The sequence below is a fragment of the Leiobunum rupestre genome, chromosome 6, assembly GCF_980474605.1.
Source record: "Leiobunum rupestre chromosome 6, qqLeiRupe1.1.hap1, whole genome shotgun sequence".
Taxonomy (NCBI): Eukaryota; Metazoa; Arthropoda; class Arachnida; order Opiliones; family Sclerosomatidae; genus Leiobunum; species Leiobunum rupestre.
Genome location: NC_143389.1, coordinates 13,449,473 through 13,475,598, shown reverse-complemented (window position 1 = coordinate 13,475,598; position 26,126 = coordinate 13,449,473). Strand labels below are relative to the sequence as shown.

The window sequence follows — 26,126 nt, the reverse complement described above, 5'->3', positions numbered from 1 at the left end:
GATCACACTTACCTCCATTGACCCTAAGTAAATGCAAGTTAAATACGATAAGATGAAAACATAAAAATATATAAATTGGGAACATTTTACTATTTTTGGATGAATTCTTCTGTCATTGGGTAAATGCGAGGAATTTGAGCAAATACGAATAAAGTAGGGAAAATATGTAAACGTAAGATAAATGCAGGCAACCTAGGCAAGACCAAGTAAAGTTGGGTGAGCGCTACCTAATTTGGGTACTTTACTAGTAGATCTGGATTATTGCAAATTAAATTTTGGAAAAATCATTGCATTTGAGAGCTGCCAATTTATTAAGATTAAATCTAATAATTTGGTTAAAATTTAGTAATATGGGTCAAAAATTTTTATAAATGATTATTAAATATGGTTAGTAAGTGCTAATAAATTTTTTTAATTTATTAGATTTTACCAAATTTAATCGACTTTGTTCAATTTTGATGAATTTACTCAAATTAGTCGTAACTTATCGAACTTTACTTTATCTTACCGAATTTCACTCGCCTTTTCCGTAATATATTAACATTTACCTTAAATTATCAGTATTTACCCAATTTAATTGAGACAATACAGACGAATTAATTCAAATTAATTAAAATTTACACGTTATTACTAATATTGCTGAATATTTATCGTATTTAACATAAGTATACCAAAATTTATTGTGTTTTTCAGGGTTTATCCAATTTGTTTAAATTGATCCAATTTAGTCGAATTTATCTAAATAAATTTAAATTTTTTTAGTTTAATTAGCAATTATTGACAAATATTTGAACTAACATCAATTTACCCTACCTCGCTCGCTTTTACCCACCGACGTACCAACTCACTCAAAAATTGTCTCTCTTTCCCAATTTACATATTTTTTTTAAATTTTAATTTTCTTTAATTTCGTCGCTCGCTTTCACCCAAAAATACAAATATTTTCCCAATTTACATTTTTTTTATATAATTTTTTTTTTTTAATTTCTTTGTTTTTTCATAGAGAAATTTGGATTTGGTGTTGTCAAAACCTTTTCGGTTGCTATGGCAAAACGAAAGATCATCGTAACTTTTCCCTTTGGGAATTTTAAAGTTACGTTAAGGTCTACTAATTCAACGAGTTTAAGCAAAATCGGTGGGTTACACCTCGGTTCGTCTCCTTGTAAGTAAAGTATGTTTAAGAACCATTAATTTGTAAAGATAAAATTAAAGATACAATATCGATATAGTAGCACTCGCGATAATTTAAAACTAAAAAATAAACTACTGTCAAAGAAAAGTTACCTTTGAAAGGAATAAAAACAGCAGTGTCGTTAAGCGAATCACTCGCATTGAATATTGGAAAATGAATAAAAAAATCAATTATTTCGAAACAAATTACACAATTTTTTTTTATTAAATAATTTGGATACCCATATATAAAATTTTGGAGGCCCCTTAAGACGACTTTTGGAGGCCCCAACCAAAATTTCAAGTAGGCCCAGGCCTACCCCGGCCTATTGCTTGCGCCGCTACTGTCTGGTATAGTTATTGGGCTACAGCGACCAATGTACAGTTCAGCGAGTCGGTAACACATAAGAAGTACTAAACTGGAGCGACCAGCGATTTAAAAAAATTAATGCAAAAATTTTGAGGGTTGATTCTAGGTGAAAACGTGGGGCTGTGTTCTAAAAAATATTCTTTCAAGTCGCAGATTGGACAGTTAGCTGCCAGAGGGCGTTAAAGGTCATAATGCCCGCTATGACGGATATACTTGGAAACTATGTATGCAACATATTTATAGGTGGATTGTAGGTAAAAAGGGGCGCTGAGTTCGGAAACACTAGTCTTGCGAGTGCCAGAGTGGGGGTGGTTCGCCATAGGACGGTCAAGGTCAAAATAGCCGATACTAGATTAAACATTCGAATGCTACTGATTTATAGGTTGTTTCTAAGTGAAACAGGTGCAGCATGGGTGCCCATGGGTGCAGTGAGTTCGAAGTGTCTCGCCAGTGTCAGGGTGGGCAGTGTGCCGCCAGAGGGCGGTAAACGATGCCACTGAGTAATAAACACAGTAAAAAACGGGTTAAGTTTAATAACAATCGTACAAGCTTATTTAATAATATTAAAAAATGAATTAAAGAGCATAATGACGACACGTTTAAAAAAAATTAAAGTTAACAATATCTAAACGTACACAATGTGGGCGAAAGTGCAAGGCAGTTCTCAATATTCCAAATAGGTGAAAGTTCACTTTCCAATTTTGTTTAAAATTATTATTTCCGCTTGTTTACGTTTAAAGGTATTATAATAACTTCACTTCTATTGTTATAAACAAAAAGGCGTAAAATCCACCCAAAAACCATTGGGTTAAAAATTGCAAGGTCCTTTAAACAAAAACGTCACGTCCTATATTACTCTACACTGTTAAAAAAATTTGTTCTTATTTGAACAAATCGCCGTTCAGAAGGTTGTCCCTGTAACAGAACGCCATTTTGTTCTAATATGAACATAAAATATTCGTTCGATAAAGAACGATGGTTGATGGTTCAATATTGAACTTAGATGTTCTATATTGAGCAAACCTTTGTTCAAATAAGAACGCTTTGCCGTTCCCGGTACAACGATTTGTCATTCGCCGTGGATCATTTTCTCGTTCGACTTGGAATGCTTCATCGTTTTTGCTTTCTAAATTATAGCTCATATCTCCTGCCGGCCGTTCATCATTCTAAATTAATAAAAATAACCTAACGTAACCCATTGCCCACCGAATAGGAAAACCAGGCCTTAAACTAGATTATTTGAATTTAGTTCCAACCTCAAGTTTCCTCAACTACAACCATATAATTAAGCTTAAAATATCTACCACGTAAATGATATGCGTAAAATAAATGAAACCTTTTTCATAGCGCAATAGATATTAAATTCTATTCTCAGCCTAAAGGCCGAGAACTGGTAACAAACGATGTTAGAATTTATTTCTATGCTGAAAACGTCAAACCAAATTGCAGTATATTACGAAATATTTTCTGTAAATTTTAATTCTGGAACTTGGGCAATTACATTCCCGAACGAATTTCGTCTACCTTGCCAATCAAATAAAAATATACTTAAAAAAAACGGTGCGTGTCCTATAAATTCGGACCTTTCACAACCCTTTTTCGTTTTCCACTTCGTTAGGACACGGAGGTTATTTATATCGTTATTTGTGTGAAGTTTATTTTCAATAGGTGTTGTAGTTTCTGAGAAACAGCGTTACAGACCTAACGCCATTTGAGTCGCTAGTGAAGGAGCTACGCCCTAACAATGAAATTGAATCTTCGGTAAATTTCCAAACACACTGTACATACAACTACAAAAACCACTACAACATTTTCTTACTCACCCTGTAAATAAATAACTACGAGTAATAGTTTAATCAACTAGTACACTAACTTAAAACAACATAATAATGTACGAAAAACTACCTATAACAAAGCGTACTCTAAACCACTCAGTTATTACTATATGGATGTTATACTTGTTTGTTACTTTTGGCCTTACGACGTTTTCCGCAAAATAGTGTCACACTTATTTCTTACTCTTGGTCATACGTTGAAAGTGTCACGCTTCTATGTTACTACATGTACATGAAGACAATACAAAGAAATCCATATAGGATTGGAACGAATCTATTCTATTGTGTAGTTTACAAGCCTTCCTCCAGAGGGCGAAAGAGCATTCGTTCTTATTTGAACGAAATATAATATCTTGAACACACCGTTCTCTGTTACATACCTTTAGAACGCTATCGTTCATTTTTGAACACACTGTTCTAAGTTGAACGTCTTCTGAACGAATTTTTTTAACAGTGTAGGCCATAAAAGTCGTGAAATCAAATAGCGGGCAAGATCTGAAATTATATTCCCATAAACGTCATTAACTTGACTTATTTGTCGACAAGTGATGTGCTCTGAAGTAATATGCTAGACCTTGCGCGTCCTAAGTGTTTTACTGAGTTAAAATCCTTTGTACATAATATTTCATGAAAAAAGAGAATGGCTAATATTAGAATCGCATTGTATCAAATACACCGTTAAATAAATTGGTTTGAAAATTTTCAACGGTTCTTGGGATGTTCGCAAAGCATTCTGGGAAAGAAAGAAACACACTATTGACTGAAAATGCTATCTCTCGCTCATGCGCTAGAATGTATTTTCGGCTCGATGGCCGAGACAAGTTTTCTTAGCTTAGCTGTAACGATTCTAATGATTCAAAATAAGTTAAATACTTTACCAAGTTAATTAAAGAAAAAGGTCAATATAAGATAAAAGGTTTTCTTAAGAATGTATAAAGAGTGAACAAATCAAACAATTTACAACGTAGCGGACGAAAGGCAAACATAAATATCAAGAATAAGTTCCTGAAATCGATGTAGATGGCATCATTACCTAATCACGGGACCATTTCAACCTCCCGACTTTGATTCTCGCAAAACGTGGCCCGGCTTGTTTATTTTATTTATAGGTGTATATATTGTTTAGATCGAAATTTATTATCTACTCTGTTTAAATTTACTCTTTTACCTTAAAAGTATAGTAAGCGAGTTTCAATAATCAGAGTCAACATAACTTGGCAGTGAAATAAACGTTGGCACGTGTTTAATTCTTGTCTCGCTCAAAGTACCACCTTGGCCAACCGAGACAAAATAAAAACACTTAAATTACTGAAACTGTCCGTATTAGTGGTACTCGAACATTTCTGTACATTATCGGTAGGTGGCGGTGCGACTATTGAAACTGGCAAATTACTGAAAGCAGACAAGTTGTTGACTGCAGTGACGTAATTACTGCAGTCAACAACTTGTCTGCTTTATTTAATTATGGTTTTAAGGTAAAAGAGTAAGGTTAAACAAAGTTGATAATATATTTCGATCTTAAAAATATATTTGATACAATGCGATTCTATTATTAGCCATTTGAAATGTTTTATGGTTGTACAAAGGATTTTTACTCAGTAAAACACTAAGGACGCGCAAGGTCTAGCATATTACTTCAGAGCACATCACTTGTCGATAAATAAGTACAGTTTATGGGAATATAATTACAGATCTTGCCGGTTATTTGATTTCACGACTTTTATGGCCTAGAGTAATATAGGACGTGACGTTTTTGTTTAAAGGACCTTGCTATTTTTAACCCAATGGTTTTGGTTGGATTTTTAATTAAGCAAATGACTTTCCTATCTATCTATCTATCTATATTAAATGAACTGTACGTTTGTTTGGAAACTCTTCATACGTTCTTACAGTTTCTGTCGAAATTCTTCAAAATTGGTTTTCTGATTCAATAATACCCTACTCCAGGCTGTAATGATTTATTGTAGCTAAACATGCCATACCTTTGGGCAACGCATCCACACAATAACGGTTGCCATAAGCCTGGCCATTTGTACCGTTCTAAACCGAAATTAAAACACCTGAATTTTGGCAATAAAAGTCGTTCGATGCCAAAGTTGCAGTGGTGCCTTGTGTATTAGCCTCACTGATTATCATAATTGAATGTAACGCTGTAAACCAGACTTAATGAAGCACTTTGAACAAAATTCCCAAAATACTAATGTCTTATAAAAGGTTTGACTATACATGAGTGGATTTATTTTATTTTCAAGTGAATTAACAGTCTCTTTTCTACAATATTAGGCAAAAAATGATTCCATCTTCAGAACAATTTCAATTTCTCTAACTTTTTGATTTTTTTCCATCAAGGTTCTTCTTCGAAATAGAGACGAATTGGACAAAGCACCATTGTATGATTCAATCAAATCTGCTCTGGGAGACAGCATTTTCCTCAGAAAGTAAGCGATTAAAATTGTTCTACAATTTAAGCTAAAGATAAGTTTAAAATTTTAAAATAATTTCGAGATGATCATAACTAAGCGTAACAATGAAATATTTAATTTTAATCGAAAATTCCTTAGGTTTTCCTATTTTATTTTTATTGTCTCTAAAATTTTAATTTCATATTTTTTTATTTTAAAGTTGGGCTCAGACACTGGCGGATACCTATAAGAGGCACCCTCCCCCCTTGACGCTTAAGCTTTGCATGTGACTTGACGATTTGTTATTGCACGAATAGCGCAAGATGTCTTTTAGCGCCCCCCCCCCCCCTTGAGTATTTTCTTTACCCGCCAGTGGACCCAGTACAATGGCCAGCAAACCTTTCTTCTCTTTGCAAAAAATATTATTGATTGGAGCTTGTTGTTATCAATAAATTAACAGAAGATAAACGTAAAGGCCAACTACATGGTTTCCCGGTTTACTCTGTCCTTTCAATGGTTGTAAGCGTGCTCTATGGCTCCATTGCTATGTAGTAAAATGCAGTAGCGACTCCAGGGTAGCTGGAAAGGGCAATGGGTTCTTTTTATGGGGACCCTTAGATGGCCGTTTTATATTTCCTAACGCGTGCAAAAAATGTTTTTTTTTTCCAAAATATTTAATTTTTGTGCACTTTGAAATAAATTTCAATAGACTTTAAAGAAGGTAGAATGTAATCCCTCGAAACCTACATTGAAACTGTAAATTCTATGGACACTTTTTGTAGGATTGAAGGTCCTCTAAAACTTCAAAGAATGATTACCTGGAATACGCCATGGTGCCACCACTGCCCACTGGGGAAAATATTAACTTAAACGAAAACTAAGTATTCGGCTTTAAAAGGGTAGGCCCTTTATTTTCTTTTATAGTAATTGGGCAACATATTTCTCCGAATAATTGAAAGTACATAATTTTTGTTTAATTTCGGTGCCATTTCCCAAAATGGCGGCGAACGCAGAAGGGGTGAAAGAGGGGGCCATATAAACATGGAATAAAAATTATCCTACAATTATCTCCAGTTGAAACAGTCAAATGACTGAACTGTAAACAATGATTTTTAGTAGAAATAATAATCAGTTAGGTTAATACCCAAGGCACCACCTTAGGCCTAAGTTATCAAGCGACTTTTAAAGCCATTAATTCAGGTGGCCGGGTTACAATGCGTAGGAGGGTGGTGGAAATTTAAGATCCATTTAATAATTATTAACTGGTTAATTTTCCAATTGTTTTGGATGTAGAGGAGATGAAACGTACCACAGGAGGAGAAAATTATGAGTGCCATTTTTCTGAGCAAGAATTTCAAGACGCAGGACGAAAACATGAAGTTTAACGCATTGGCTCTGTTAAGAGACATTGAGAACACCGAAGATTTGACGAGAGTTGATATGAGCAACCTATTCACTCATTACACATTTAACGTGGCTTTTGGTACGTGTCTTTCTTCAAAAACTACACACTTAAATTCAATGTAGTCAATTTGAATTGTATAGTTTCTTTTACGAGAGAAGTATCCATGAAGCATGCACCTTCGCACAAATATCCCACCAACTCGTGGATATATGAACACCGCATCAAAGCTCAAAATTTACTTAGCTTAAAGATGTAAAATGTAGTAATATTTTCCTACTGATAAATCATATTTTACCAATAAAATATAGTTTATCAGTACATGAGGTCATCGCCAAGTGTTATCTTTCTCAAAACTCACTTCAAATTCCGAGTAACAAAACCGCCTTTAGGAAACTTCGAATTTTTAGTTTCTTCTGACGATTCTTCCCAACAACCTGTGGGAGATCTAACTCTGAATTGTTTTTTTACTTAGGCTACTTAAAGTCTAACTAAGATTGAAACTTACGATTAGATTTAAAGATACTTATTTTGGACTCCTTAACCGAACTTGTTTTTATTTCTCCATTTTTGTGCGGCAGAAATATTTGGGCCCTTTAACTCAAATTTTTACAAAGAACCTGCTCAACTTTCGTTTCTTCTTATACAAAACCATACCAAAGCTGACCCGTGACGGGTTTTTCCCAATCACCGGGCCTCTTATTTCGACCCTTTCTACCTGTCCGTCAAGAAGGGCCTACTGGCGACTAAGATATCCGGACAATTAGACACTTGCGAGCGGTAGCCTCCCAAAAATCAATGATTCACTGCTTTGAATTGGGGACCCTCTTCGGACCTCTCCCTCGCGTACTTTTTAACAAATTGTTTATTTACCACATTTTATCATTTATATTTTTAAGTAATTTTACACTAACATTTTTTATGAGTTTTATACAATTTAAAATGTATATAATATCTAAGTTACAAATACCAATTTAACATTAAATTAATCTATGAAGAATTAAGCGCAAAACCTTTTTCAAAGTTTTAACACTGGGGGAATTGTCAGTTGTTTTCTTGTTCGAAAGGTTTTAGACTCGGATCCAGTAGTCGAAAGATTCAATACTAAGATGCAATCAGGGTCACCAAAAGTGGGCATAGATCCCAGTAAAACAATAAATCCAACCCCAAAGACAGCAGTTTTTACTCATTTTTCTAGAAGGGTTCTGACCCGAGCCCAATGTGGACCAGCCCCAGGCTATACGTCAGGGCTCCATTCAATATTCCTTTAAATGAGGCTTAGAGAAATTTGCAACACACCTTGATGTTGCATGGAAGCCATTTTATTTTACTAATTTTCTGTCTCAAAATAATCTGGCAGTATTTTTGTAATTATTGAAATAATTTCCTTCGATTAGATTTCCTTCTTTTGATACTTACATATAGTTCGTCATTTAACGTTTTATTAATTTTGTAGATTTTTGTATCAACTCCAACCGATAATTGAGAAACAAATCAATGACCACCTCTATTAAACAAATCGAAAGGTAATATTTTCCTTGTTTGTCCTTATCGGGCAGCAATTTTATGTAATTTTAAAATCTCCTTTAAAAGAATCATTGAAATAATGAGTAACAGAATTTTCATGCCTTGGTTGCATTCGGATTTCGTTTTTTTTCAACTGCAATGGGAAAGGAATTTCAGAAACTCTGGAAAATCCATTTTGATTACTACCAAGTAAGTTAAAATGCTTTAAAAAATATTGTAAGCTTTAGTTGAAACATTTTAATGGCTAAAAATGATTCAAGCATTGTTTCGTAAATGAAGTCATAATCATAGCGGTACAAGTTGACTTAAAGGGACAAGAGAGTATGAGGGTACTTGCACATTTTGCGGGGGTGGAGTGGCTGGCGCCATTCTTTAACTGTATAAAGGACATGGGTTCGATCCCAACAAGTACTCATTCCAAAAAATCATGCAAGAGGTTTTAAAACAATAGTAAGTGTAGGGACGCTACTGCGTGTGTTCGGAAGACAACCATTTCACGCGCTTTATTTTTCCCTGCATTCATAATGCACGAATGATGCATTGTGTGTTACGAATGTTGGGAAATAGATATCTCTGGAACACTATCGTCATCTAGCGAGGCGCTAGAAAACCTTGTTTATAATAAGTCTGTTAACGAGACGTTCAGACTACATGACGTCATTTTTTAAAGTCATTCTAACAATGTGGTTTTAGAATAGAGTAATTTTTGTGATTGCCACTTGCGCACGTCCTTTTATTTCTTCTTACTACAAAACAGTCAATAGTGTTTGAACACTTAACTGCGCTAACTTTTCAAAAACTAAAATTGATAATTATTATTTTAAAACATTGTTGCTTATTATAAGGGCGAAAACATGTTTGCCTTAAACCCCCGTACCAGGATAGCTGTCGAAGTTTCACACAAACACAATTGAAATTTCTGCAATTTTTTCGAATAAGACGTGACAAGACTTATGGACTTTGATGGGGTGGCGGAGTGGCTTGCACTTTCGCCTAACACCCAGAGAAGCTGGGTACGATACCAGCTTGAAATCACTCCTTCTCCGTTGAGTTTACAGTTCTTTTATCACTGGTTTAAGATATTATCTCTTATTTTCTGCGGTTTCCTATTCCAATAAACTGCTTTGAGGGTAATGCTAATAAGAAGTGTTGTTATGAAGGGCTTGCCACCACCCTCCTACATCCTGTAACAAGGCTACCTGATTTAATCGAATTAGTAGTCACTAGCTGACTTGAGATTATGGTTGTGCTTACGGTATTAGCATAGCTGATTATTATTATTATTGGGATAATTCGGTGCATTTCCCGTGAAGTTTTTATGTAAACGATTGCAATAACCTCCTAAATTATTATCTTAATTATCCTTCTGATTAGCTCCTCCTCTCGTTGCATCGTTGATTGAACACCTTTCTAGAAAATAATTATTAACCATGCGTGAAAACCTAAAACCGTAGCTTCAAGTTGATGATTTCCATTTGACAATCATAATGTTCTTAGTTTCTTTCTAAAATATAGTTTAAAAAAATATGTTATTTCTGTTTTTGTGCCTGGACTTGATTGATGATAGTAGACTTCGCAAAACGTCGACTGAGAATAAAAATGATGCTACAAACATTCACGACTTGGTTCAGAGCCATCCAGGGAAATCCATCCATTGGTTCACAGAACGAGATATTATACAGGAGATAATGACTGTAGTATTCGGAGTGAGCAGCTGTTTTTCGATTTCTTGGCCATAAAATGATTAATTTTAGTGTTCTGTAGAGAGGTGGAAACCGGGAGGAACTTGTAGCTTATGTAGGGAAACTGACCAATTAATAATATAACTTGGTGCTAGGCATAAGTCGTAGTAAGCCCCGATAAAAAAGATATGCTATATTTTAACATTTGTTTCTGAATTTAAGGTTTACGATACAACCTGGAACACTTTGGAATGGGCGGTTTTCTTGGTAGGACACAACCCGAGAGTTCAAGCAAAAATTCATCTTGAACTCGATGAGGTGCTCGGTTCTGGAGATGCGACCTCTGATGACCATCTAACCTGGGATCACATTTCAAAATTAAAGTATTTAAAATGCGTCGTTAAGGTACGAACCATCTCTTCAATAAAGAAATACTTATACCATAAATTATTATGGCTCGAAAATTCCACCCCTTTCAAATATTATCGACTGAATACTCCACCGCATTCAAAAATTATGGCCTGAAAATTCCACCTCTTTCAAATATTATGCCCAGAAAACTCCACCCTTTTAAAATATAATGGCCTGAAAACTCCACACCTTTCAAAGAAAATGACCGAAAAACTCCTACACTTCCCAAGATTATGGCCTGAAAACTCCACCCCTTTCAAAGATAATGACCTGAAAACTCCAAACCTTTCAAAGATTATGACCTGAAAACTCCAAACCTTTCAAATATTATGACTTGAATACTCTACCCCTTTCAAAGATTATGGCAAAAAACTCCACCCCTTTCAAAGATAATGGCCGGAAACCTCCACCCCTTTCCAAGGAGACCTAAATGGGTAAGAGTGTGCAATAACTGTTGGCTTTACCGGGGAGTCGCACTGGGAGTTGTTAGCTCTGTTCAAATGGTCCTATCTCAACCTTAGACTTCGGTCAGGTTTGGGCTGCAAACTGAGCTTCAGCTCAGGCTTACGAACAAGGTCCGTGCAAATTGGCCACCTCGCCGGATTTGGTAGCCTGCTTAGTAGCTGCGGGCCTCCGTATTAGGGCACGGTGGTCCTGTTTCCCGGGTTTTTGGAGCCCCACCGGGGTGTCCGCTGTGCCGGGTTATGTGGAACGCTGTGTGCCCGTCGTTCCGCTTTAGGAACTATGTCCAATGGGTTTGACTCGTTACCTACGTAGGAAGGCTGGAGTACTTTAAGATTCCACTCTTACAATTGTTAGTCCCACTGCTGTGTCAAAGTGGGGATTGGTCCACCCGTTGCTGCTGGGTTGAGTGGCTTGCGTCTAAGGTGCGACAATCAATAGTAGGGTACTTCTACCCATGCTGGATTTGTCACCTGTCCAGGCTTGGGGACGCTGGCGTAGAGAACTATGATGATAGGCCTTCGTTGGTATGGCCAATGTTGCTAGGTTCAACGGGCTATAAATTATGACACACCCCTTTCCAAGGTAATGTTCTGAAAACTTCAACCCTTTCAAAGATTACGGCCTGAAAACCCACCCCTTTTATAACCAATGGTCTAAAAACTCCACCCCTTTCAATAAATAATGTAGTAGAAAGTCCTTCTCTTTCAAATATTATGACCCGAAAGCTCTACCCCTTTCGAAGGTAATGGTCTGAAAACTCCAACCCTTTCAAAGATTACGACCGAAAACGCCCACCCCTTTCATAGATTATGGCCTTAATACTCCATCTCGTTCAAAGATAACGGCTGGAAAACTCCTCCCCTTTCAAATATAACGGCCTGAAAACTCCACCCCTTTCCAAAAATGTGGCCAGAAAACTCCAACCCCTTTCCAATATTAAGGCCGAAAACTATGCTTCTTTCAAAGATTATGGCCGGAAACGTCACCCCCTTCAAAGATTATGGTCTGAAATCACCACCCCTTTAAAAGATTATGGCCGGAAAACTCTACCCCTTTCAAAGATAATTACCGGAATATTCCACCCCTTTTAAATAAAATGGCCTGAAACCTCCAAACCTTTCAAAGATTATGGCCGAAAAACTCCACCTCCTTCAAAGATAATGGTCGGAAATCACCACCCCTGCCAATAAATAATGGTTTATAAACTACCTCTTTCAAATATTATCGCGCGAAAACTCCACCGCTTTAAAAGATTATGGCAAAAAAATTCCATCCTTTCAAAGATTATGCTCTGAAATCACCACCCCTTTAAAAGATTTTGGACTGGAAACTCCACCCTTTTCAAAAATATTGGCCTAAAAATACTCCCTCTTTCAAATATTATTGCCGGAATACTCCACCTCTTTCAAAGATTTTGACCTGAAAATTCTACCTATTTCAAAGATTATCGCCGGACAACTCCACCCTTTTCAAAGATTATGGCCTGAAAATCCCACCCCTTTCCATGATAATGGCCTCAGAACTCCACCTCTTTCAAACATAATTGCTTGAAAACTCTACGCCTTTCAAAGATTTTGGCCTGAAAACTATAACCCTTTCAAAGACTTTGACCTGAAAATTCTACCTATTTCAAAAATTATCGCCGGGCAACTCTACGCCTTTCAAAGATTATGGCTTGTAAATCTATCCCTTTTAAATATAACGGCTTGTAAATCTATCCCTTTTAAAGATAACGGATGTAAATCTATCCCTTTTAAAGATTATGGACGGAAAACGTCACCCCTTTCAAAGATTATGGCTTGAAAACTCCACCCCTTCAAATAAATGGTCGGAAAACTCCACCTCTTTGAAATATTATGGCCATAAAACTCTTCCACTTTCAAAGATTATGGCCTGAAAATTCTACCCCTTTCAAATATTATTGCCTGTTTACTCCTACTCTTTTAAAGATTATGGCCTTAAAAATTATCCCTTTCAACGATTATTGCCTGAAAACTCCATCCCTTAAAAAAATGGTGTGCAAACTGAACCTCTTAGAAATATTATGGCCTGAAAACTCCACCTCTTTGAAATATTCTGGCCTGACAAATCTACCACTTTCAAAGATTATGGCTTGTAAATATGTCCCATTCAAAGATTATAGCTTGAAAACTCCATCCCTTAAAAAATGGTGTGCAAACTGAGCCTCTTAGAAATATTATGGCCTGAAAACTCCACCTCTTTGAAATATTCTGGCCTGACAACTCTACCCCTTTCAAACGTTATGTCTTGTAAATATGTCCCTTTCAAAGATTATGGCCGGAATACCCCACCCCTTACAAAGATTGTAGCTTGAAAACTCCATCCCTTAAAAAAATGTTGTGCAAACTGCACCTCTTAGAAATATTATGGCCTGAAAACTCCCCTTTCAAAGATAATGGCCGAAAAAACTTTACCCCTTTCCAAGATTATGGTCTGAAATCACCAATCCTTTTAAAGATAATGGCTTTCAAATATCTCCCTTTCAAGGATTAATAACTGTAAATTATTTCCGAACTTGTCACGTAAAACTTTTCAATTTGTGTTTTAAAACAGTTCAGATGCATTGTTTTTTTTAATAATGTTAAGTGCGTTAAAATTTTCCAGGAGGTAATGAGGCTTTATCCGCCCGTTCCGATGGTGGCCAGAAAATTAAGACAAGATATCGATATTAGTAAGTTGTTTAATTATGCCTCTTCTTTTTTATATTTCATTATCATCTCACTTCTTAACACTAAATTACTCAAACTTAACTGATTCTAGAAAATTGTCAAATAAACCATAGAATCACACGTTTCACCTTGACTTACCACAGCTTTCGCTTTATAAATTAATATATTAATCTGGATTTAATACAGTTTTTGCAAGTGATTGAAAAACTCGTCCTTGTTACTTTTCACGTTACCACTGAAAATTATTAATTAAAGAACTGAAAAACGGTAGATGGCACTACGATCCCAGAAGGGACTGACGTGGCTGTCCTGATATCATTCATTCATCGGTGCGACAAGTACTTCGAGAATCCCGAGCTGTTTCATCCCGAGAGATTCGAGTCAGATGACATTCACCGTTACGCCTTTATCCCGTTCTCATCAGGCTCCAGAAATTGTTTCGGTAACTATCTATTATTATTATTATTACATCACCTTCATTGATGATATCTTTCTTAGTAAGTGCTTTTTTACATAATATCCTCCACTCCTTGTTTAATTTAAAATAAAGAGCATTTAGATTTATACATAGTTGTTTTAGATAGTTTATAAACCTTTGATAAATTGTATTTATTGAGATCGCGTTTAAAGTTATAAAAGTCTTTTATTGCTCTTAATTTTTAGGGTAAGCAGCTCCACCAAAAAGGATCCATATTTATTTTTTCTTGGAAGAATATGAATCTTGCGATTAAATATAATGTATAGTAACTACACCTCTTGTAATATAGTGGTGTACTGAGTGTGGTTGAAACAATGTGTAAATATAGGATAGTGTCAATCCTTCACGGGCTTCAAAAGCTTAACAGGCCAAATTTATTTTCCTTTTGGACTTCAGATAATGCCAATGGGCATATTTTGTTGAGATTATCTGTTTACGCCTAGTATTATTTATCCATAGAGTTTTTCAGTACTGGCAAATGTCTAGTTGGGAACTATAGACAGTTTCATTTAATACATCATCATAGTAAACAAGTCGGCCCAGGCCGTAATATTAATTCCACATCCGTGTATTCGAGTGGGCAAACCCATACACCCTTATTACACACAGTTACGCAAACTATTACAAAAACTGTTGACGCTAAGTGATTTCTTATCGTTTGATATATAAATTGCCATCCTAAGTTAAAGAGTGGATGCCGCCCACCACCAGGATACGCGGGATCGAAAACCAATACAAAGCTGTTGAGGCCATGGGATTTCCTATCGTTAGATACATAAAATACCATCCTAAGTTGAAGGATTAAAACTTGGGCGCCACCCACCCTCAGCAGTGGCGTAGCCAGAAATTCGTCAAGGGGTGGGGTCGAAGAATGTGAATGTAAGAAGGAGGGTCAAGAAGGGGGTGGGAATTTAGGCCAGACAAAGGTAGACCAAAGGGGTGGTCTAGACACGAAACCCCCCCCTTGTCTACGACACTGACCCTCAGGATACAAAATCTGTTGAGGCCATGTGAGTTCCTATTGTTAGATATATAAAATACCATCCTAAGTTGAAGCAATAAAACTTGGGCGCCACCCACCCTCAGGAAATGTTAAAGAGTGACCACCGCCCACCCTCAGGATACCCAGGTTGGCAAACCAATACAAAATCTGTTGAGGCCATGTAATTTCCTATCGTTAGATAGACGGAAAGTATCAAAGGTGAAACAGGTAAGCAAAACACGACGAACACAATTCTTTAAATTATTTAAATTAGTTGAAATATGATTTCAAAAAATTTTTAAACTAGGATTCAAATGTGTTTATTTTAGGAAATTTATATCAAAAATTTGGGTAGTTTAGGCACCAAAAGTCATGTTAATTCGGAAATTCATCCAAATAATACCCATTAATGTAATTTTGCAGAACATGAATTAATATATGTCATTCTCGAATTTTATATTATATCGGTGATTAAAATGGTATTTTCTTCGAGCAGATATTTAACATGGATTATTAACAACTGCATGAATCATATTAATAATAATAATCAGCTAGGCTAATACCCAAGGCACCACCTTAGGCCTAAGTCATCGAGCGACTTTTGAAGCCTTTAATTCAGGTGGCCGGGTTATAATGCGTAGGAGGGTGGTGACAAGCCCTGCAAGAATGTATTTATGTACTAAGAATATGGCGAGACGGAGATTCTGTCCCCATGGTCGCATACTTTGCAGCTTAAGGGCCTGTTGCAAAAGCCCTAGCCAAAGTGCTAGCCCATTGAAAATAACATGTGCAATTCTAGCAAAGCAGACTTTTGCAACAGGCCCTAAGTTCGACTGCTTTGGATTTTTTTGGTATCACTCTTTCACGTAGACGCGAGCGTAAACGATTTCAATCTTTTACTTTTATTGTTCTATCAAATGAGACCACCTTTTTTTTCTTTCACTCTCCCTTTAAGGAAGTTGGCCGGAGGGGGCGGAAATTAACGGCACTGCGTGCCCGTCAAAGAGTGCTATCGAATGACATCAACTTGTGTCTTGCGGTCACTCTCCCTTTAATAATAGGACTTTTTACATTATTATTATTTGATGGTGGTTTAGTTTTAAAGTAATTTAACAATACAATTTTATAAAACAATTGCTTTAAAGGCAATACATCTAATTCTCCGTAAATAAGAGTAGTTAGACAATGCCAGGGTTTTTTTAAACAGTTTATACATCGGTTTTGTAGTACTTTTAAAATTTTTAAGAGATAATCGTACGCTCCACCCCAGAATATTAGCCCGTAATTAATAATAGATTAAACTAAAGTTAACTACATAGTTCGCATAATTGAATTCGTTAAAAAATTTCGTATTAGACTTAATCAAATAGGGCTGATGGTAATCGTTTAGATATTGTTTTAATACGCTCATTCCATTTTCGGTGTTTGTCAACAATTATACCAAGATATTTTACTGATTCAGCTTTCATAATTTTGGAACACATACAAAGGTCATAATTAATAGGTGACATACAATTTATATTCTCATGTAGTTTTATATTATCTATTAACGTCTCATCAGCTTTTGTTAAAGAAAAAGTAATATATTAAGATTTATCAGCGTTCAAACTCAAAAGATTAACATCTAGCCAGTTTTTAGTACTTATTAGTCCTAGGTTAGCTTTTTATAAAAACGTGTAACACCATGTGTCACCAATAAATACCTGAACCGTGTCATCCGCATACGCTACCGTGTGGTCAGATATGGCTCTATCGAGTTAATCATTGATGTAAATAGAAAATAGTATAGGTCCGAATACCATGCATTGAGTCAATCCAAATTTGTAAACGTTTTATTACTACTTAGTTGGTTATTTATTTTAACTCTTTTATTTCTATTATTCAGATAGCTCTTAAACCACTGTAGAGTGTGACCATTTATACCAAGGTTATTTAATTTTTCAAATAACCGTTGGTGGCACACAGTGTCAAAGGCCTTGCAAGGTCAAGGAATATGGCGAGAACTTTAGAGTTTCTGTTTAGTGAAATTATTATTATAATTTTAGCAAATATTTATCTAATTGAAGCTTAACACATTTTTCTATAATTTTTGATTAACAGTTGAGAACTGAGATAGGTCGGTAATTTGAGATTAAGGTGGTATTGCCGGTTTTAAATATTGGGGTTATTAAAGCGGTTTTACATAAAACTGGGAAAGTACTTGTATTCAGACTTAGATTTACAATAAAAGATAAAGGTTTTACCACATACTTTTTTTAATGGTAGTGGAAGTAATATTTTCAATGCCCAGTGCGTTGGAGTTTTTTAACGAATTGATACACATATTAATAACATCAGGGTTGACTGGATTTAGAAAAAACGAATTACCTCTATTTCGGTTAGAGTTTAAATTTGGATACAATTGTTCTAATCGGCTAGTTTTTGACCTATTCCAGAAAAAACAAATTGAATTCATCTCCTATTTCTTTAGGGTTATCTTCCACATGGTAAATATTTTCGTCAACTTTTTAATTTTAAGATTTTTAGAATTAGGTTTTATCACTTCGTTTTTAACTGACCATAGTTTAGCATTATCACCACCACAATTTACTATTTTTTTAGTATAATAATTCGATTTAGTGTATTTAATAAAAGCGTTTAATTTATTACGGTAGTTGATATAAGATTTTAGATCCATGTTAAAAGGATCCCTTTTTAACTATTTTTTAATGTATCTCTGGTTTTAATACTTTTTATAAGGCCTGTAGTAATCCAGGGTTTTAGTGATTTTTCGTTATTTTATATGGGGAGTAGGGTTTTTTTTTTACAAGATTGATGTAAAATTGTAAACTTTCTGTAAATATCCATGTTGCCTTATCTACGTCATCTTCTCTATAGATGTTGTCCCAAGTTTCAAAAGACAGCAGTGTTTTAAATTTACAATAGTCAATCGTGTCCCTGTTATTGGTATTTGATATCCCTTTTTTCACGCCGTTCTTTTTGTAAACTAATTTCTAGTATTAAAGGAAAATGGTCTGTTATTGATGTTGTCAAATATAAGAATTTTTAAATATATCATAATTTAGGTTTGTTTTTCCAAAAACGTGGTCAAAACAAGTATCTTTTTTATACCTTGTCTTGTGGGTTTATTTATTAAGGACATTTATTTTCTTGAGGTTAGATTATTGAAATACTCTAACTAAATTTTTTTCATCAACTTGGTTTATATCCATATTTAAATCACCCGCTATTATAACATTGGTGAGATAGTTATACGATTCCAATACCCTTTCAAAGTCAAATAAAAACTTATCTAATTCAGAACTCGGTGATCTATATATACAATAGACGAAAAACGTGTTTTTCTAGTTCAAAGTCAATTTTTAAACAGTTGGAGTCATGCAGAGTACATTCCAACTAACATTGTCATTGATAAGTACAACTAAACCATCGTTCTGGTTCTTAAAAACTGAAGTATTGATAGTTTTATAAACAGTTAAGGATATGTATGAAATATCACACTTTTCCAACCAACATTCGGAAAGAATTATAATATCGGGTTTTAATTTCAGTACGTTTAATATAATAGTAAATTCATCAAAAAATTTTAATGCTACAAATATTTAGGTGTATTATTTAAAAAAAATGTATATTTGTTTGTTAGATTCGCAAATTCTTCAATTGTTAAGTTAATAGAAAACGTATTTAAATTTAGGTTCATTTATAATTTTAAATTATGTTAAATTTTCAAAGTTCTTCAAGGTATGACAGTGACTTTATTCTGATAGCTTTATCACCCACTTGTTTAAGTAGATAAACTTTTCCGTCGGCAAACCAGAAAAATTTATATGAATGTTTTGCATCAAATTGTTTAGTTTCGTTAAGTAGCTTTTTATTTCTAAGGAATTATGAATATCTGATGCCATGAGACCTTTGTTCTTTATTTTTTTAAATTCCCTATTAATTTAGTTTAAATTGCTTTGTCTCTGAATTTAACTACGATTGACCTTGGTCTAGTAGGGTTATTTATTCCTTTAGGATGACGATGTATATTTTGTAAATCATTGTCACGTATTATTATTGATAATTTCGTGGCGACTAAATTTACAATTTATCGTAAATTTTCGCTTGATGTTTCTTTAATTCAGACTATTTCAAGGTCATTTGCTAGGTTTTGTTGATGTATCAACTGAACTGACATTTCAAGGTTGCCTACTTTTTCTTCTTATCTTTTGTTTTGATGACTTAAGATATTATTTTCTTTTTTGATTTCCTTCACTGTATTTGTGTGTTTAGCAAGTTCAGCAGCAAAATCGTCAATTTTGTCACTGCAGAATTGTATTGATTTTTTTCAAAGTCTTTAAAGCGTCTCTCGATTTACTTTTAATAAAATGGTACTTAGCTGAGTTGCGATTTGGCTCAGTGTCATTTCCTCGGCTACCGTTTCATTATTATCCCGGCGGTTACTGTCTTCTGCGTTCTGAATTTTACAGTTGGCGCATTTTCAGTTTGCTTTCTTAGCTCCCAGCTTTCTAAGATTATCTTCTGTCTTCAAAGACGGGCCCTCAAGGGGTCGGAGTGAGCAATAACTGGTGGCTTTACCGGGGAGTCGGGGTCCGGCTCTTGTAACCCGTAAGGGCGGTGGCGCACTGGGAGATGTTAGCTCCGTCCAAATGGTCCTATCTCCACCTCCGACTTCGGTCAGGTGTGGGCTGGATACTGGGCTTCGGCCCAGGCTAATGGAGAGGGGCCGGGAAAACTGGCCGCCTCGGCGGATTGAGTAGCCTGCTGTGGGCCTCCGTATGAGGGCACGGCGGACCCATCTCCCGGCCTTTTGGACTCACAACGGGATCTCCGGTGCCAGCTGTGCCGGGTTATGCGGGCTGCTGTGAGCCCGCCGTTCCCCTTAAGGAGCTCTTTCCAAAGGGCTTGGCTAACTGCCTTCCTAGGTATGGTGTCGGCCGGAGTTGCTAGAGCATCCGTTCTCTATCCCACTGCTGTGTGCGAAGTGGCGGGCTGGTCGTCCCATTGTTGCACCTTCTGCTGGGTTGAGCGGCTTGCGTCGAGGGTGCGACCATCAGTAGTAGGGTTCTGCTACCCATGCTGGTTTTGTCACCTGTCCGGGCTTGTGGACGCTGGCGTAGGGCATTCTGATGATAGGCCTCCGGTGGTGTGGTTTTTTGTTACCGGTTCACCGGGCTATAAATTCTGACAACATGTCTTCAAAGACGTACATTTGGTATGGTAGTAAAGTGAACAAACACCTCTACATTGAATGACTTCCTTCACGTTTGATAAAACCTGTTTGCATTCGCCACAATTATCTGTCATTTTTTTAGTAGATTGTTTATTTACGAAGATAACCAATATTAATCAGGAGCTTAAATTTCGTGCGACCGATTACGACGACGACTGCTTATCATATGATCTACATATTGAAGTTATTTCACTGGACCAAAATTTCACATTTCAAAGTATTTATTTTCATATCTTTTTTCCAAAACCACTTTATACCGTTTTCAAATTATTTGTCAAGATCTTTGATAACCGAGTTAGCATCGTTATAAGACGTTGACATGGTGGTATCGTCATCAAACTGGGAAGGAGTTCTTTATTTTACAGCGCAAATGAAGTCGTTACTCGTTTACATAGTTCAAGAAAAACAAGTTGGCAAGCCAAAATACACCTCTCCTCGGAAGAGTTTGCCCTGGCGGTATTAACTACTGAACACGGCACTTTACGAGATACTTCCGCAATTTTGAGCGCCGTCCTAAAAACGTAATCCCGGTGCAATCCAGACCGGTAGAATATTGTTTAGTATAATTAAAATATATTATTAAAATCCTTATAACGGCGATCCTTTTTTAATGAAAAATAAAGGAAACGAGCCGAAAAACTAAATTTAATTTTAAGATAATATATTTCACCGAGACCCGCACGATAAATTTACGATAATTTATTCCCGTGGCCGCTAAATGGAAATTTAATTTGACTCGAGATTGCCAAAACTGTATGTAATGGGTGGCAAAATAGAAAACACATAGACACAAGTATATTCTTCTTTAGATTAAGTTAGTAATTTGAAAAATTCAAAATTACTTTACCAAGACCACAATAAATTCAAATAAGAAAAATACAAATACGTCCCTTCTTACAGTACGTCGCTCAAAACAGTCAACACAAACAAGCACTTTAAGGCTTTCAATCATTCACATTCGCACACACACAATTCAAACGTTCATACTTAAAACAGTTCTACCTTAATTTAGAAGACCGAACCGTTCATTTTGCAACTTAATTAACCTTCATTTAACACTCGAACCCTGTTATATAATGACTAACTAATAGAAAAACATATAATAATAACCTAATCGATCAGGCTTCCGAGCCAAAATAACGAATAGAAAAATATATAATAAAACCTAATTGATCAGGCTTCAGATCAAAAATAACGAATAGAAAAATATAATAACGCAATCAAGCAACAAATTAATTCAAATACTTAGAAATCAAGCAAAAGTCAATCCATTCACCCACACCAATAGAAAATGTAATAGCAAGAAACGAAACACACCGTACCATTAACAAAGCACAAAAAAACCACTTGACTGAATATTGCAGACTAAACAACAACTCCTATATCAATAACCGTCAAGCCAACGCCACCGAATTAATACAACTATATCACATATTTAAAGTCGATTAGAAACCCCGAAAATAAATTATGAACTTTCGACGTAGATATAAATCAAACCGGGTAAGCTTCAAGACACGGCGTATACAATTTAAAGGTTCAACCATAAATGATCAGTTTCGTGGAAGTAAATACGCTTAAAAAATTAATAAAAAATAAACGACACAAAGGTTCCACCAAAAATGAGCCATTACAAATACGCTATAAAGAATAAATGATAAAAATTTACGACGGGAAAAAAACCCAACAATTTCAATATTAGATTAAAAAAATTATTATTTTAAAAGAAAATTTTGTGTTTCCGAAAAAAAATATTCGTGATTTGAGCGGAATCTCCAAGGCTATTTATCTGAATTTTGGTCGTGCGGCATGTGTATCAATTGGTTCAGTGGCAAAATACTCGCTATCCACGCAGATGGACTCGGGTTCAAATCCCCTAACGGTAGGGCGATTTTTATTTGTATATTTACTAATTATTAGTATAATTACTTCAATGTAAAATTTAAATCATACACAAAATCCCCTAATGCTAAAAAAAGAAGGAAAATGTACCACTTTATCAAGCATTAATGTACACTTCCGCTCAAGCTGAGTTTTTAGTTTTCAATGAACCGTAAAATGGGCTGTGGTAGAACACCCGCCGGTCATACAGGAGGGCTCGGGTTCGAAACCCGCCCTATGCGTTCGCAAAATGATACTTTGACGTGTACCGTAAACATTTGGTAGAAACCCTGAAATTTGAACGTTGAGACATTTACCGTAACCCTCAGCACTCGGTCCGTCCCAAACGTCGAAAATTATTCACGTACAATCACAATTCGCAAAAGGAAATTATACTACACCCGATGAAAAAAGAGGGCGCTTTTGAAGAAATTTTTTCCCTAATTCTAAGAACCTGCGTACGTAGCGATTACACTTTGCTCCGAAAATGCGAACGGGTTCGCAGACAGACAGCCACCCACACCGACAGACACGGTGATTGTAATACCCCTCCTAGGTTACATAGTCATCTCGCCCAACACGCTTCCTTGGGGTTCACCAGTAATAATTTATTTTTCAGATGACACTACATTTCTAAGATAAACATACTAGGAGCGGTGAGATAAATATGATTCAAACCTAACCAGAATTGTTAAATAATCTTATCATCGTAGTGTTCAATTTTTGGGTTAGCTTGAATTTGTTTAAACCTTTCTTTTTTATATTTCGTCTAAAGTGCATTATTTTATGTGATCATGGAGTGATCGCAATTTGGAAGTCGCATTTTATTGGCTCCCCCTTTTCATCCTGGGAATTTTCTACACTTTCCATCGCTGCAAGGCGGCCAAAACAGTCCCATAACGATTGGCGACCCTTCGAAGCCCGTTGACGGTACGATGGAAAGATTTAACGTTTTCCCAGAATTCCCTTTTTTGGCGCGAAAATAAGTTCTGGCCCAGTTTCGTCTCATCATTTTTGGTTAATGATGTGTCGGTCTTGCCGAACGAACGGCTAGACTTTTCGGATTTCCCACCGTTTAGATTTATTTGGGACCGAGTTATTTGGTTGTATACTATTGGACCGAATCCCGTTCGATCGAATCCCATTGAACCGAAACGTATTTTCGTTTATAGCCCAACATAGCGGGATTCGGTTGAACGGGAAATTTAAATCTGGTTCGTTTTCACTTCGGGTAGGTTAGTTCAGGTTGGGTTGGGTTGGGTTAGGTTAGGTTAGGTTAGTTCGGGTTGGGTTGGGTTATGTTAGATTAGGTTAGGTAAGGTTAGATTGGGTTGGGTAAGGTTAGATATGGTAGGCAACTATTTCACGTCGGGTCTTATCAAGGTTATTTTCAAAAAATAAACCCGGAAAATATCGAATTTCAAGGGAAAAAGGTCTAAAAATACACATCGGTACGAAATAATAAATATTTAAGACATAGTTTTGTCCAAATTAGATATACTATCGTCACGTACCCTACGATATATAAAAATGTATCACTTACGGTATATTTAATGAAAACCGCGCAAAACGCGGTTTTCGGTCGATTGGGATTCGGTTAAATGGTACATTCGGACGAATGGGATTTCGGTCCAATGGTCTACAATCAGTTATTTTGTAACCCATTTGCTTTGTCTATTTATTAAAATTCAGAACGTTATAGTTAGAAAATGTGCTGTTTCTAATCCCACAACACTCTCCTCCTTGCCTCTGGTTAATAATTTTCTTCTAAGTTATTTACGAACTGATCATTTGTTATTGTTTCTAGTGGCTTTGACACTGTTGTTACTACTTATATCTTCCTATTATAATCTGGATCGTTTTCATCGCTATTTTGAAAATGGGAACAACTTTTTCAATTTCACATTTGTTTGAAAAAGTAGAGGTTATTATGATATATTTATAAAATGCATCAGTTGAGAGGCAATTTAATATGTTAATACCTTCAGGAGGAAGGAAGATAACCCATCCTTATCTACAGCATTTGTGGACTGCAGGCTCTTGATGGCCTGTTTAACCTGCTTGACTGTCACAAATTATAGAGTGAAATTCCGTGGTCCTTCATCCTCATTCAAAGTTTCAGCATAGAATGGTTCTATTATTTTGTTATAAGCTAAAGTTCGTGATCCAAAATGAAGGCTTAAGCATTATACCACTGCATAGATTTTACTTAAAAGTTTGTCATTTTGTTTCAGTGATAGTTTTCTTTGCCTTAGGTTTTTTGTTATTTAAAATTTTGTGGCCTAAAGATTATCCTAGTGATTTTATCAGTAGATCAAATTCTTATCAAAATCTAAAGATGCGAATTTATGCAAATACTCTAATAGCAGTGGTCTTTCCCATTTCTGACTTTCTCGGAAATATGAACTATATGGCCCTGTGATAGCGAAATTCAGTTTTCGGAAAAGGTTCCGCTACGCCTTTGGGGTGAAGAGTGTTTGAAGAATAACCAACCGTATTGCAGTACTATTTATGTTAATTGCATTGGTGCTCGCATAGGAAATGGCAAATTAAATATTTAATAAGAAAAATAGTCTTTCGGTTTAAACATTCATGGTGATATTTTTCTACTATATTTGATTCCGTAAGGGTGAATATATTAAATTGATTCTTTAACTAAAATCTGAAGCTTAGCCCTAGTCCCTTTTTATGAGACCTATGCCAAACATGTCATCAGTATTTTTCAATATAACAAAAATGTGCCTTCTTTTCAATTTAGGTACTCCATTTGCTTACAGAAGTATGACCACTGCTTTGGCACATATTTTTTCTAAAAACACCGTAAAATCTGTAGAGAGAGAAGACTCAGTGTTGACCAAGACAACTCTAGTGCAAAGAGCGGATAAGAAAATTCTAGTACAGCTGGAACCACGGAAGAAATACATTTCTTAAATCATACTAATAATTATTTATAAAATTTTGTTGTATAATTACACTTTCATGAAAAGGTTTGGTGACAAAATAAATATACAATTTAAAATAAATAGAAAATAATATTTTGTCACTAAATTATAAATATTTGCAGATGCGTATTAGAAATATATTTAAACTTCATTCGAAAAAATCGCCAAAACGAGGAAAAATTGAGCCTCAAAATTGAACGTGGCTTACGAGAGTTCCTCGTACGAAACTTTGTTCATTATAGCAAAGAGTTAATGTATTTCTAACCCTTCACTTTAAATAATGATAAAATTAAATGATAACAAATGTACAAATTTTTATAGTCCTACTAAGGGGGTTATAGAAAGCTTCCATTCTAGGCAATTCCATTATCGAGAGGAAATTCATAAAGACGGGTCCACTTTGAAGTCAACTCGTCGTTTTAATTAAATTATTTTATAGAAGCTGAAGCCATGTTTATTTTGATAATATATTTATAGTTTAACTGTGTTAAAATTAAAGGATTTTAAATGTAAGCAATTAGTTTAATCTAATATGGATAACGTGTGCTTTTTGAGTTTACCTCATTTAAAAAAATATTTTAAAAATAAAACAAAAATTAGAGAGTGGTAGTTACTCCTCTGTAATTGTCTTTTGGAACCCAATAATATCAACTATT

At 35.5% G+C, this 26,126-nt stretch overlaps 1 protein-coding gene across 1 annotated transcript; it reads left to right on the top strand.

Moving 5' to 3' along the window:
- The first annotated feature begins 8,844 nt into the window (after window positions 1-8,844).
- Window positions 8,845-25,459, top strand: LOC149939323 (cytochrome P450 4V2-like). The gene is made up of 6 exons (XM_090179122.1): window positions 8,845-8,895; window positions 8,967-9,035; window positions 10,611-10,793; window positions 13,890-13,956; window positions 14,226-14,396; window positions 25,287-25,459. Exons 1-6 carry the CDS (start codon window positions 8,845-8,847, stop codon window positions 25,457-25,459), a joined length of 714 nt encoding a protein of 237 aa, XP_090035248.1.
- Window positions 25,460-26,126: the final 667 nt, after the last annotated feature.

Bases quoted from the DNA above. Each gene is read 5' to 3' on its own strand.
- LOC149939323 (XM_090179122.1), top strand. From the start codon at position 8,845: ATGGGAAAGGAATTTCAGAAACTCTGGAAAATCCATTTTGATTACTAC. The intron at 9,036-10,610 runs GTACTTGCACAT...TCTGAATTTAAG, and splicing joins AGGGACAAGAGAGTATGAGG to GTTTACGATACAACCTGGAA. The intron at 10,794-13,889 runs GTACGAACCATC...AAAATTTTCCAG, and splicing joins ATTTAAAATGCGTCGTTAAG to GAGGTAATGAGGCTTTATCC.